This window comes from Xenopus laevis, chromosome 1L (genome assembly GCF_017654675.1).
Source record: "Xenopus laevis strain J_2021 chromosome 1L, Xenopus_laevis_v10.1, whole genome shotgun sequence".
Classification (NCBI taxonomy): domain Eukaryota; kingdom Metazoa; phylum Chordata; class Amphibia; order Anura; family Pipidae; genus Xenopus; species Xenopus laevis.
This window is the reverse complement of record NC_054371.1, coordinates 40,074,599-40,089,592: the sequence shown is the minus strand read 5'-3', so window position 1 is coordinate 40,089,592 and position 14,994 is coordinate 40,074,599. Positions and strand designations below refer to the sequence as shown.

Genomic DNA, 14,994 nt, shown 5'->3' with positions numbered 1-14,994 from the left:
ACAGTGGGCACATGTGTAGGGCAAAATAAAATTTTTATTTGATGATTTGAAGGTTTTCTTGGCATTTGTAGTGCTGATACGTATTCCTCCATTGAAATTTGAATTTGGCGCCGTATGCAAATTAGCCTTCGCTAGTGTAACTTCGCTTTACATAGCGAATCAACGCTAGCGCAACTTCGCAACCTAACGCTACCCGTGAGCGCAACTTCGGATTTTAGTGAATTTGCGGAGCGCTGTCGAAACTACGCCTGGCGCAACTTCGAATCTTAGTGAATTTGCCCCTATGCCTTTTATTAAATATGGGGCAAGAGTTTCTTATGAAACGGTTTTGGGGCAAAAAGTTCTTCTTCTTTTAAGCATTAGAAGTTCTGTGTCTGAAGGCTAATTTTTTTTGCTCCGGAATGTCAACCCAAACACCACCTGCAGATGTAATTACCTCACGTGCAGGGCAGGTGCCTTGGGTGGGTGCATGATTTGGGGGCTGAGGATGGGTGGTGGGTGTTTGGTAGCATGGTAGATGGTGGCAAATGAGTTGGCAGGGGGTAGGCTGAAAGTAGTGGGGGCAGAGATTGGCACCACACACCTTGGGTATCTGAATTTCTTGGCCTGACACTGATAATGAGTTTGCTCAGACTTCCCTCAAAAACTAAAGTATTGGGAATTTAGTACGGTTACTCTGCTATACTTTCCCTAACACATCTACTGAAATTGTATAGTTTAATAAGAAAGTTTCAGTAAGAAAATTCACCAGGTGTTTAATTGCAGAAAGAGACCATTAGGTGGCTGAGCATGGTGTTGCTGATAACAATATTACCTGGGCTGCTGTATTTTTTCAGCAATGCTCTTTGTATTTCAAGAAAAATCTTCTATATGCACATAAAGCTCCTGTCCCTAATCACAATTAGTCCAAGATCAAGTGATGACAAATCTATTAAAGAGATTGTTCACCTTTAAATTAGCTTTTAGTATGATGTAGAGAGTGATATGCCGAGACAATATGCAGCTGGTTTTCATTTCTTATTTTTTCTGAATTATTTCGCTTTTTGTGCAGCTCGTTTTGGAATTTTAGCAGTTATCTGGTTGCTAGGGTGCAATTTACCCTCGAAACCAGACAGAATATGAATACTAGAGGCCAGAATAGAAAGACAAATAATAAAAAGTAACAGTAAAAAAATGTCATAACACCTGTTACAAACTGACTACAATGATTGATTATGAAACAGAGACAGATAACACAATAGAGATTTTCTCTTTTATCATAAAGTAAGATCAAAGTGAAAACAGAAGGAGGAGTGTATTTACCAATAGCCAGGGCCATCACTTGCAGGTTATTCCGGACCAGTTTAACTACTTTGCTCTTTTGCAGAGGTGTGGCTCTACAGCAGATAACAGCCCGGCACCTCTTAGTGAGCTGGAGAAATTTAGCCTGTAGTTTTTCATGCATAGCAACCTCCAGGGTCTCCCCATCAATCACCAAGCCAAAGTGCAGCCCAGATTTCTCATGCCGGCCACTGGAAAACACATTTGGCTTCCCCAGGGACTCTGTCTGGCAAATCTCTCTTTCAATTTCATCTATCATGATGTTCATCAAAGTCTCGCAGGATTCCTGAAAGAAATCATGAGAATGAGTGAACTATGAATGGCAATATGGCGGAAGTAACAGCTTGACATGTACATGGGTTCGACATTAACTCCTTACTGACTTATGTTTATATATGTACAGAGTTAACATTCAAGTCATTCCCCTATAAAATCAGTCAATTACTGTATATTTGCATGTTTTCCTATGCAAGATGCCTTCTTTTTAGGGATGCACCGAACCCAGGATTCAGTTCGGGATTCGGCCACGATTCTACCTTTTCCAGGAGGATTCAGATTCGGCTGAATCCTTCTGCCCGGACGAACCAAATACAAATTTGCATATGCAAATTAGGGGAGGAAAATGATCCCCTTCCCATCCCTAATTTGCATATTTTGGTTTTCAGCTGAATCTTTCATGAAGGATTGCTTTCAGTGTTCAACCTACAGCTGGCTGAAAAAAAGCTAATCACTGATTGGTTGCTATGAGTTACTGCCGGGTGCAATTTGCCCAGTGTTTTTCAATGAGCCCCTGCTTAATATTTTTGACAGAATCAGGATAATTGTCAGTAAGATATTTTGTACTTTACGCTAAAACTGGTACAAACAATGAAATGGTATTTTCTCTCCTGGTGGAAGAGTCACTAAATACTTTAATGGATTCACAAAACCAATGTCGCATTGCACTTATTTTTGCCATTAATGACTTTGATTACATCCCACAGTCGACACATCAGGGTTCTAGTCCACAACCATTTCTGGTTGATTTTCTGGCAACTTAGTGCACTTGGGAAAAGCTTGCTGGCAACCAAACAGAGTAGAATAAACAGATGCTATCTTAAAGAATAAGTAAACCTTCAAAATAAGTGAATGTAAAATTGATGAGGGGGCTATTCTAAGCACTTTTGTAATGTATATTCATTATTTATTTTGTTTGTATTCGAAGATATCAAAGGATACACGTACTGTTAATATTAATGAATTTTTTTACAGCAGCGCCACCTTCTGGTCAGTTTCTGACCAGTCTGACCACCAAGTAGTCAAGGAAGTTGTCAGGAGAAAGGACTGGTGAGAAACTGACCAGCAGGTGGCGCTGTTGTAACAAAATTCATTCACATTAACAGTACATGTATCCTTTGATATCTTGGAATAAAAATAAAAAATAATAAATGTACATTACAAAAGTGCTTAGAAAAGCCCCCTCATCAGTTTTCCATTCACTTATTTAAAACATTTACTTATCCTTTAAAGAACAAAAAAAAAAAAAAACCTTTGTTTCACATGAATAAAGGTATGCACAAGCGTAGGTGTCGGTTTTATAAAGACTTAAACAAGTGGATTACATGACCCTCTTCTCCAACAGAGCTGAAATTCACATAAATATCTTTCTCTCTCTGTCTAATACAATCCACTCCTTCCCAGGTGGAAACAATCCTAAAAGGGCTATACAAGTATAACCAAAGCACTGACAATAGTTAGTTTCATCCCTGTGAAATCCCCCTAAAATATCCAGGATTCGGCCTTTTTCAGCAGGAATCGGCCGAATCCTTCTGTCTGGCCGAACCGAATCCTAATTTGCATATGCAAATTATGGGCGAGGAGGAAAATCACGTGACTGTCACAAAACCAGGAAGTAATTTTTTTTTCCCGTTTGGAACACTAATTTGCATATGCAAATTAGGATTCGGTTCAGTATTCGGCCGAATCTTTCATGATGGATTCTGGGGTTCGGCCGAATCCAAAATAGTGGATTTGGTGCATCCCTAGTTTCTGTGCTGCCATGTAGTAATTATCTGTATTAATTATTAATCAGCCTTATATTGTGACATTTCTATTCTATGTGTACAGTATATTGTGAGTGGGTCCCTAAGCTCAGTAAGTGACAGCAGCACAGAGCATGTGCAGTGAATCAGCAGAAAAGAAGATGGGGAGCTACTGGGGCATCTTTGGAGACACAGATCTTTACTGCTAAAGGGTTGTGGTTGCCTTGGGCTGGTACAAAAGTCCAACACATAATGTACAACATTTCTAGTCACTTCTTTAGTTAGGCTTTAATTCTTAAAGCCATATATAGGTAAGATATAGTAGAAGAAACCAGCAGCTTGGGAGCCAATGCTGTAAGGACTCACCTTAAGAGCTCGGAAGGCATTTGTCAAATTCAGATGCGAGAAATCACCCTTAAACTGTGAAACATTTACATTTCCAACTATGCAATTGTGTCCAACTAACTGTGACATAATACCTTTTTGTAGGCATTTTTTTGGATTGCCTCTTTCATTGCATTGACCAAAACACCATGTGGGCATGAATGTCCTCTGATAATTATTTTAGAAAGATAATGGTCTGTGCTTCCCATTTATGTTAATGGAGGGTCACAGCGAGTGCCATAGCACTATGATGGCTGAGGGCACACAGGGCATATGGCTTGTTATGTTCCTATGTGTAACTCCACTGACAGGCACTGACTAGCCTGAGTGCAGCTACATGGAACAGAAACTGGTGCATGCCTTCATGTCTTTAAGCCAAAATCTCCACTCCATGTGGCTGCACTGAGCCTGACACAGTATAGTTACAAACAGGAGTTGATAGGATCAGATTTGGTTTTCAAGATACAGTATGTCAAGCAAAACCTGGGGTCTCATCATTTAATAAAACTAGCCTAATGTGAAAAGACCAAGTGTCATAAGGCTATAGCGTACACTGTATTTCAATGACCGCTGCAAAACTAACTGCACAGGACCAATTTTCATTCCTCTGACACCCAGACTACAAACTCTCGACCTAATGGCTGGCCAGGGGTGCTGGAAGTATTAGTTTACAGCAACTAAGGCTGAGTCTTACACACAAGCAAAATATTTTCTCAAACCTCAGTTTTGAATGTACCTTTTCTTGTTTGCTAAGTTTAAATAACTTGTCGTTGTGCTCGAGCAGCCTGCAGGCATAGGCTATGTTCACTGCCGTTTCTTCCTTATCTCCAGTAAGCATCCAGATATTGATTCCTGCTTTTCGTAATGACTCTATGGTATCTGGGACACCTTCCTGCAGGCGATCTTCTATCCCTGTGGCACCTAAGGAAAGTAAAGATCACTTTAGGGTGTAGACCATTAGCTGCATCACAACAGGTCTCGAAGATATTTGCCAGAATATGTCCCCACATGTAAGTAGGTGCTACAAGAAGATACACGATAAAACAAAAAAAAATCCAGCCTGCAGCTTTTTTTGGTTGCAAATTGAAGCAAATTTCCCAACACCTGTCTTCTAGAGCAATACTCCAATTATAAACACATATACAAAAATTCTCATCATAAGCTTACCAAGAAGGGTCAGTTTAGTCTCCAGTCTTATTGAAGACTCATACAGCATCTCCTCCCGATTATCAATACTGGTTTCTGCCAAAAAATGTGACTGCAGCCATTCTGCATATTCAGAATCAGTCATCACCTAGAAAAGAGACGCACAGGGATCAACAATTCATCATGTTCCGTAAGAGACATAATAAAAGACATGGAAGTGGAACAAACCATTTATGGGAGTGGGTAATATGTTGTTCCTGAAACAACATTTTAGTGCTTTAGGTGCAGGGAGAATACAAGACTTATACGCCACAAGGAATAGATAAAGGAGAGAAAGGGGCAGTTATTTAAACAGCAACTGTATATTAATACTAGAATATAATTTAATAACCATTCACTGTTTACTGATCACTAAAACTCATTTCTGAAGATGACAGATTTATAAGCGGTCACGCAGCATGCACTGAAGTTGATCACTAATCAGCCATCACAGCTTCACTTTTAAAGAGTGTTAAAGGTGTTGGAAGCTTCCCAAATGCATCTCGACAAATCACTTTTTCTGTATGCATCAGACAAGTTATATATTTATTTTATTTATCCAAGGGCCAAGTAATTTACCCTTTTAGCAATGCATAAAGTGCGAAGTCCTCCTCTGGCATAATCATCTAAATGTTTTTGTGTTAGCTTCTGGATATTCTTTTGCACCACTGCTGCTTTACTATCTGAAAGTACAATATGAACAAATTATAATCATAGGGCACAATAAAATAAAAAAAATGAAACATTGGTGTTTAAAACCAGAATTAAACCACACACTATGGGCAAGGTTCCCTTTACATTATTACAGGCTATGTGAGCCAAACTAACCTTCCTCTGTGTGCAAATATCTAAGCAAGTGCTGAATTATGCATGTATACATCATTTTCTACAATTTGATGTGTGCACTGGAGTCTTTTACTTGAGTTCATCTGGATGAGTTGATACCATATAATATGTTCCATTTGGACCTGCAACTCCTCTTCACTCCTCATCTGCCAATGTACCATAAACCCTTGATTCATGACCAGTCTGGTAAAACCTACCCCTGACCTGGCACACAAGGTCAAAATCTACTGGACCAAATTTGGGCATTTTTTGTGTGTTTTAGAAACAGAATATTTTAACTCCCACTTCAGGGCAAGCACCACGGAGCAATCATCTTCTTTAGTTTCTTCATTCTTCAATGGCCCTGGCCTGACGCATGCTTACCCCATGCTCACCTTATGCAAAGAAGTAAGAAGCAGTAAGAGGATTGCTCTGTGGTGCTCACACAGAAGTCCCTAAGGCGGATGCAGTTTTCTGCTCACAGGAGCACCAGCCTGGGGTATCAGGAAAGTGATTATTATTACTATAGGATGCCTAACATTTGGCCCCCCAAGGATATCACCTATCTTCTGTAATAAAAGGCAAAGAGTTGGAAGATTCGTGTTCTGCTCTTGTTGCTCTAAATAATCGGAACTAAGGAACCACTAAAGGCTGCAAAAACAGAAGTTCAAGCGAGACCAATATACATAACTGAGATAACTAAGATCTGAATTCTGCAAGTCCACTCACCGTATCTACCATCTGCTGTTACTAGTAACCTGATTCCTAAATCTGTGTACAGTGGTGTTAATGGCACAACTTGGTAGTCTGCTTGGGTCTGAGAATGCTTCACCAGTGCTATCAAATACGATTATTCACGTGCTCCCGGCTCTTGACCTTATCCGTTGGCTGGTGAAGTATTAAGCAACTGGGCAAGACTCTACATCTATCTCTGACAAGATAGCTCTGACTAGTTTGGAACCGTACTCCATTCAGTAACACCTGCCAGTTATGCTAGCATAATGCTCTGACATTTACAGTTGATCCATGGAGGAGTGTTATGGTGAAATGGATCTGAACATAATGGTAACATGCTATACAGGTCTCTGACAAGTTTGGCATATTTATTCAAATAACCAATATTTTATTAGAAGACAAAATGGCTCAAACAGGTGATCTGACCAATGTTGAACACTACAGTTTGACACCTACTGTACCGTACAGGCCAAAAAATGGATGAGTCCAATATAACACAATGCAACTATTGTTTTGAAACAAGAAAATGCATTGACCCTAACATCCAGCTCCAAGTATCATGCATTCCTATGGAAAATTGTAGCCTGGATAGAATCTGGAGTATTAGTACTCATTCCAGTAAACATAGATGCTCTACGCCATTTGTTCTTTTCCCAAAGATAGAACATCCCAATACCATGTAAATAAGCTGATCAAAACCATGATTGGAGAGGAGCAGTCATTATCAGGAGGACGAACTACCGGCCACATTGGTAGGCAGGTCAGTCCCTGAGTTTGGGAAGCTATTCTATGGGTAGTAAAGAAACTGAATTATTTGCCAGCATACCCACCTCCAGATGTCTTAGCTATCAAGTCCATAATAGCCGAATCTGCTCCTTTTGTGTACACCACCACTTGATTAGTCAAGGGATGGCGAATTATAACAGACATCCTTTTCCTCACAGAGTCAAAGGGCAGAATGTGTAAAACTTGAAATGTTATAGGCCCAATAAAGCCCAGCTCCACTGTGACCTGATCAGGGGTTCGAGACTGTAGCGTGCAATTGTAAGCTCTGGCAGCATGGACAAGCGCTGCCTCATCAGGAGATTCTGCCTCGTAGCACAGCTCACAGGCAGCTGCTTTGTCAAGCTCATCACAAGTATTCACAATGTTCAATTGCTCTAGAACCTCTGGCTCCAGTTCCGCAGTTGAATTCAGGCTACCTGCAGCCTGCAGTTCATTAATACTTTTGTCAGCTAATTCAGCAGTAGGTGAAGCCATCTTCCCTCTGGCAAAAAATGATAGCTTGCTTACAAAGTTATTGCCATTTTCTGACGGGCTGTCTTTTCCACTTGTAAGTGAACTGGCACTCAGTTTGCGGACAGAGAACCTCTGAAACATCTGCTTAAACTCTTCCAGGGATTTCATTGGTGTTCGGATCATTGATGGCATTCTTACCTATCGAAACAAAGTGCACAATGAGTGATCTGCAGACAAAGTGCCTAAGAAACACATGTGCTGCAACTTGCATTTGATTTACTAATGCAGATGTTAAAGGGGTGGTTTGCCTTTAAGTTAACTTTTAGTTTGTTAAAGAATGGCCAGTTCTAAGCAACTTTTTATTTTTTATCTTTTTTAAAAACGATTTGCCATCATCGTCTGACTCATGCTTTGAAATGAGGGTCCTTGACCCAATCCAAAAACAACTGCTCTGTAAAGCTACAGATTTACTGTTATTGCTACTTTTATAGTTCTTTAAATTCTAGTCCTCTCCTATTCATATTCCAGTCTCTTATTCAAATCAATGCACGGTTTCTAGGGTAATTTGCTGAAATTGCAAACTGGAGAGCTTCTGAAAAAAAATCTTAACTAAAAAACTACAAATAAAAAACAATTGCAACTTGTCTCAGAATATCATTCTCTACATCATACTAAAAACTAACTCAAAGGTGAGCAAACCCTTTAAATTTGCATCCACAATGAACACAATACAAGTTGCAGTGAATGATATTTGGTGGTTTGCACTTTACAATTACCAACGATCAATTAGCAACGTAAGTTCAACGTGTAAAGTTTCATTTAAAGGAACAGTTCAGTGTAAAAATAAAAACTGGGTAAATAGATAGGTTCTAATATAGTTAGTTAGTCAAAAATGTAATCTATAAAGGCTGGAGTGACTGGATGTCTAACAGAACAGAACACAACTTCTTGCTTTGCAGCGACTTTAAGAGGGGCCACATGGGACATAACTGTTCAGTGAATTTGCAATTGATACTCAGCATGCAGCTCAGATTCAAAAGCAACAGTTATGACCCATGTGCCCCCCCCCTCAAGTTACTAATTGGTTACTGCCTGGCAACTAATCAGTGCAAACCAGAGAGCTGAAAAGCAGGAAGTAATGTTCTGGCTATTATGTTACACATCCAGTCACTCCAGCCTTTATACATTACATTTGTGGCTAACTAACTATATTAGAAACATTTTTTATTTTGCAAAGCCTATCTATTTACGCATTTTTTATTTTTATACTGAACAATTCCTTTAAAAAAGAATGCTACACAGCAGAATGTCTGCACACAAGTAAAACACAAAGTTTACCTTTTGGCGAGGCTGATTAGGCAAGGACACCACTACAGTGTTACAGATTGCCAAAGCAAGAAAGAAGTCAACAATGTAAGAAGTTTCCAGTGCCGTATCTTCAGCTTCTTCAGACAGATATAATAATTTAGGGTTGATCTGGTCAAATTTGCTCAAGAGTCTGGGGTCTGGCACAACATCCTTTTCCTGACAAAAGAAAACAAACACAACCCTTAGGGAATAAATGTGGTCTGACCTTTTCCAAAGTTTCCATGCTGTTTCTAGTTATGTTTTATCATACAATGTTTACAGGGAATCCTCAAGGCAGTGTTAAAAGCATCCAACATGTTTTTGTGTAACCTTAATGCTAGTTTCCAGATAAGGGGTTATTCATGAAATGTCACTCATTTTTCATAGCTTTCTGTATAGTGGCTTTCCAGATTTAAAAATAAAAAGGAAATAAAAAAACACCAATTTTAAGAGTAAATAAAGGTTGCACATTGGAGCTAAGTATTGAGCAATGGATGCTCTGGTACCAAGAGGCTTAATTCAAAGCAGCCATTCATTTGTACACCTGCATACACACAGTTTATTATATAGACCTTTTGTAGAAGATTCAGGTATTTGGCTGAATCTGAATTTGGTGCATCCCTAGTTTAATTACAGGTCAGCAAATGAATATACTGTACAATCTGTTAAATAACTGGGCTGCTATATGGAAGAATTAGAAAAGGGGGTTCTGTTCTGTTTTCCGTTCGTGTTTCTATGCTGGGTGAAAGCAAACAGTCTTGTTTTTTTTTTCCCCCATTTGGTCAGGTTTTGTTCCTTAACAGAGCTTTACAAATAATGTTATACATACATGTTTTGTATCTGCTGGCAGCAAGGTATAAAGTGGAAAAAAAAAAGTAAAAACAGGAAACGGTCACCCATGTAAATAATTGTTTGGAGGACTGACAACAACTGTATTTGTGGATATCTGTGATTACCAATTTTTGGGAATGAAAAATGTGCATTTTTATTGGAAAAGTGTGCCTCTACAGAACAGATATGCAAGTGAGAGGAGATATTTTTGCAAGTGCAGCACTTTACTTTTATCAACCACAAGGAGGATTTTTGATAAGAAAATAAAGGCTACTTTTATACATTGCTAAAAGTCCGTACTAATATGGACAGAAATAGGAAATTTGTCCATGGACTTCTTCATTTTACAAGTTAGCCATCCAAAACCTTCAGCTCACACCTAATCCCTACAGTACTGAATTACAGGAAGAGAGGGGGATATTTTAGAATGTCACATTCACTTTTTAACTCCCAAGAGAGCATCCTGAATGCATGTGCTGTGTGGGTGGCCTGGGGACAAGTGTGGAAGTGCATAATGATCAAGGAACACATGGCATCTCCTTTAACTACTATTGTTGATGAACAGGTGTTCCTTTCATTATGTGATACCATTGTGGAACCTGTCCTTCAACATGCAACTTATATAATCATAATTTAAGAGCTTCAGAAAGAAAAATAGATTGTTGCTCAGCTGGGGCAGAACTGATGCATGGTGCATTTTGAACACTGTGGTGAACAAAATTCCTAAAACAGCAATTAAAATATGCTGCAAAAACTGCAAATCTGACACTGAGAAGAAAGGCAAGCACTGAATTTCTTTAGTAGTGACCCAATGAATGGATCATAGCAAGGGCTGCCAAGTCCTCTCCCTACATGACTGTACAGATATTATTTGGGCAGGCTGCCATTTGGTCCTATACATGGCTCAATAACTTGCCAAGCCAGCTGCTTTTGGGATGTCCAACTTTACCCTAAACCCCATGGAGCAATTTGAATAGCAGACTAAGAGATAAGGACATGGTCTAAACAGAAAGGATAAAAATTACTTAGCTTTAGGATTACAAGATGCCTTATTTTTGCTGGGGTTATGCCGACAACCAGATAGTATTTTAAATCGTAAGTTAACTTTTAGTGTATTATAAAATGTCCTATAAGTAGCTTGCCCACTGGTCTTTTGTAGTTTCTTTTTTTTTTAATTACTTGGCTTCCTCTGTCAGTCTCCAGTATTCAAATGGGGGTCAGTGACAAAACACAAATGCTCTGGGATGCTCAAATTTCTATTCTTGCTTGGAAATCAGCATTCCAGAGAGATTCCTACCAGCCGTAAACAGTGCATTCTTGGTATTATTACTGACCCTTTAACTAAAAAAAAAATACTAACCGGCAATAACAGCCTGTACAGTGATCACAAAACAAAGCAATCTTTAATGGCTACTTATTGAAAATGAAAGAGAGAGAAATAAAGCAGAACACTAAGCAAGTACCATAGGGCTGCTGAAAGCCACATGTCTGGGGTTAGGGTGATGGCTGACTCCGTCATTATCTTCTCCCTGGGCAAGATTGTTCAAGGACTTGCTGCTCGCACCTTTTCTTACAGCCTTGGGGCTGTGCCCTTTGTTCTTACACACACTACTTTGAGAGATGCATGTAACATGGCATAAATTACTCCCATGCACGTCGGATTCTTGATAGGACTCCAGTCTCCTAGCTGAGGAAATAAGGCAAAAATCCACAAAAGGTTAATGAGAATGTAAAGCACAGGTGTTTACATGATAGCAATAGCAAAACTAGACAAATTTGTAAAATCTGTTTTACAGAAATTTCCAGAGGCTTGCGTGGTTTATGGGTATTTAAGTTTAGCAGGTCCACCACAGTCACTCTCACATGCACAAATATATTATTCGTTACTGACAGCAGCTCTCTTTGTATTGGTATGGTTCATTGGGAAGTTGCCATAAAAAAAAAATACTAGACCAAGGCTAGCACCAACATGTTGTTTATTTATCCGGGTTGGTTCCTTTAAAATGCCTTACAACATTCTTTTATGATGTTCATTCACTCGTCCAGTGTAAATACTCAGTCCAAAGTAAACACTCATTTGTAATGTAATGCTTACATGGATAGCTGAGCATCCGTCAGCTAATCAAAAGTGCAGACCATGGTGATGCTGTGGCCTAACAAGGGCAAACCATAAAGGAATGAAGGAAATTGTGTTAGCCCTTGGAACAGAGACTGAACTATCCATAAAACCCTTTTTGAAGAGCTTGTCAGCTGATTGTCACCTAATGTCATGGCAGCTGTAGTCAAGCAACAATGACCTGAAAATTCTTTTAGGTGATTGTTATTGACCAGAAATTTGTTTGGCGTACTAAAATATATGGCTGGCAAGATACACGTGCACTATTGCCTTAAAATTGGCAGCCATAGAATGCATGCCTAAATGCTACGTTAGAAAAACTGAAGTTCAGACTATTCATATCGATAGCACTTTACCATTGGCTTCATGGGAATACTCCACCCCAGCGATGCTGCATCTGCGAAAGACCATCTTGTTTTCCGTCAGTGTGCCGGTTTTGTCTGAAAAAATGTACTGGACCTGCCCAAGGTCCTCGGCAATATTTAATGCTCTGCACTCGATCATGGAATCCGATTTCTCACAGTAGAAGTCAGAGTCATTCTGGATAAAGTAGATCTGGCCCAATTTAACAATCTCGATAGAGACATAGAGCGAGATGGGAATAAGAACCTGCAGAACAGGAAATATATATATATATAAACGTGTGGAGAACAGGAAACAGGTTTGAAAATGAGAGCAGCACGAGCAGCAGGAAATCTGCCATGTGGTCAACCTTACCTGCAAGAGTATAATCATCGTCCAAAACATATAAAAGCCTGCCATAGCTGGAGAGGTGTGCTGCCCGCCAGGTTCTGGTATGCTAAATACAGGTGATTCAGGAAACCCAGCCAACCAAAGTCCATGGCCTGATTATAAAACCAGAGCATACATGTTTAGAATGTAAATGAGTTACAACAAATTAGTATTTCTTAATCATATACATCTACTCTATGCCCAGTTGAGCATATGAGCCACATCCACAGAGATCTCCATAAAATAATAAAGGTCATTCAGTACAATTTCCACAGCTTCTCAGGTGCAGTGTTGAACATTAAGGCCAATTTATGAATGTTCAGAAATTAATTGGTTGGGATTTATTAAACACACACACACATGGAAACTTGCAGCAATCCACCCTCTTTGGGGAAATATACACAAAGCAAATTTGTTGTTCATTTTTACGAGTGGGTGTGGTTTAAATAGACCGTGGTGAAAAAGTACACTACTCCCTGTGCATCCCCAGATTTCACTTTAAAACCTTAATATACATATCAGTAAATACTGCCCATGACAAGAAAACAAAATTGCAGATTTTAGCTGTACTAGGAAGCTACTGTCTGTTCATTGGCTGATATAACCTAGCATATTTGTGCTCCCTATTCTTGCATGTGTGCATGGTGCCTCAAACAAGCCAGAGGGTGGACATTAATACTTAAAATGGCTCGTGTTCTACATGGGAATATCCAATGGCAATATTTTCAGAATATTTTCCCTGAAAACCCCCTTCAAAGCCGCCCCCTCAGCCCCGCGAACCTTTCCACAGTCGACCCACTCACACTACTAACGGATCTTCTGCCTTGCTTCCATGATGCTGGGCTGGGAGCAGAGCGATCCTTCCATAGGCTGAAGTCCAGTTTTCATCCGTAATTAGCCTATGAAAGGATTGCGTTGCCCCCAGCCCAGCGTCACTGAAACAGCACAGAAGATCTTTTAGCAGTGTCGGATGGTAGGGTCAAAAGCAGGTTCGCGGGGCTGGGGGCAACTTTGAGGGGGACTTTTAGGGAAAATATTCTGAGTGCAGCAACTACTTGATACTGACAAGTTCCTATGGCAGTCTGCACCACATTGCTTCTATTTGTTTCCATATTAACTGTTCCTGTTTCTTTGTACCTTCAATCCTGCCTTCACGCACATTTATTTACTTTTTTTAATGTATATTTAATGTATATTTAGCAAGGATTCTCAAGTGCTTCTCCTTTCATTTGTTTGCCTCAGTGATAACTGAGACTTCTTCCTGTTTTAGTAGCAGAGTGTTCCTGTGTGTAGATGAAGTAGTGAGTGCCCATCCCCCATTACTTGCAGTAATTCCCCTCAGTCCTCTCTTCTCCCCTTCTATTACCACACAAACAGGCCCAGACTGGCAATCTGTGGGTTCTGGCACATGCCAGAGGGGCTGCTATAAGATACCATAGACGGTCACTATTTAGTGGGCCGCTGGGGGACTGTTTGGGCCTCTGTGTACTTGAAATGCCAGGGCCTATTTTGAATCCCAGTCCAGACCTGCACACAAACAATGAGCAATGAGAATTGCTGTCTATATCACACACAGGGCTATGCAAAGAAAAATTACCAGGTTCTCCCTGAGAGGAGAGCAACATACAATTCTTATGTCCCATGGGCCTAACTGTGTGGCAATTTACAAAAGAAGAAAATCTAGTTTTTTTGTTTGAACAGAAACTTGAATTTGGGGAACATTGTCGTTTATGGCTGTTTACTTTCAGGGGAAAACTGCGCTCTCATCACTCCCAGGAGTCCCAGCACTGCTCTGTGCGCCAACAGTCTGCAAACACCATGGAAAGTGAATGGATGCCATAAGTCATTTGATGACAGAAATTTTTCATCAGGGAAGGGACAGACATCCTCCATTTCCTGCAGGCAGATATCGGAACCGAAACGGTAATAACAGGAGAGAAACTTACCAACAGCTCCAAATAAACACATAACTATTAACAGCAGCACAGACCACAGTATGTCGATATTCAGTCGCCTTTCCAGTCTGCTGCGCTTGTACCGAGGCCCGCTATTGTTCAGCATGGCTTTGGTCTCATGGCCTAAAACAAAGATTTGAATTACCTTAAACAGTGTATTTAAAGGTATTAAATAACTTTTAGTATGATATAGAGAATGATATTCTGAGACAATTTGCAGTTGGTTTTAATTTTTTTTTATTATTTGTATTTTTTCAGCTATTTAGCTTTTTATTCAGCAGCTCTGCAGTTTGCAATTTCAGCA

The 14,994-nt window shown here is 39.8% G+C and overlaps 1 protein-coding gene across 2 annotated transcripts in view; it reads right to left on the bottom strand.

The window, feature by feature from the left end:
• LOC108698241 (phospholipid-transporting ATPase VD) overlaps positions 1-14,994 on the bottom strand; it is a 71,128-nt gene that overhangs the window by 15,908 nt on the left and 40,226 nt on the right. For both annotated transcript variants that reach the window (XM_041588716.1, XM_018229586.2), the window contains 10 exons: positions 14,682-14,813; positions 12,721-12,848; positions 12,360-12,612; positions 11,351-11,574; positions 9,048-9,233; positions 7,301-7,907; positions 5,490-5,593; positions 4,893-5,019; positions 4,462-4,646; positions 1,303-1,606 (listed from right to left, as the gene is read on the bottom strand). In XM_041588716.1, the coding sequence (XP_041444650.1) occupies positions 1,303-1,606; positions 4,462-4,646; positions 4,893-5,019; positions 5,490-5,593; positions 7,301-7,907; positions 9,048-9,233; positions 11,351-11,574; positions 12,360-12,612; positions 12,721-12,848; positions 14,682-14,813 (2,250 nt within the window). The remainder of the gene's footprint in view (positions 1-1,302; positions 1,607-4,461; positions 4,647-4,892; positions 5,020-5,489; positions 5,594-7,300; positions 7,908-9,047; positions 9,234-11,350; positions 11,575-12,359; positions 12,613-12,720; positions 12,849-14,681; positions 14,814-14,994) is intronic.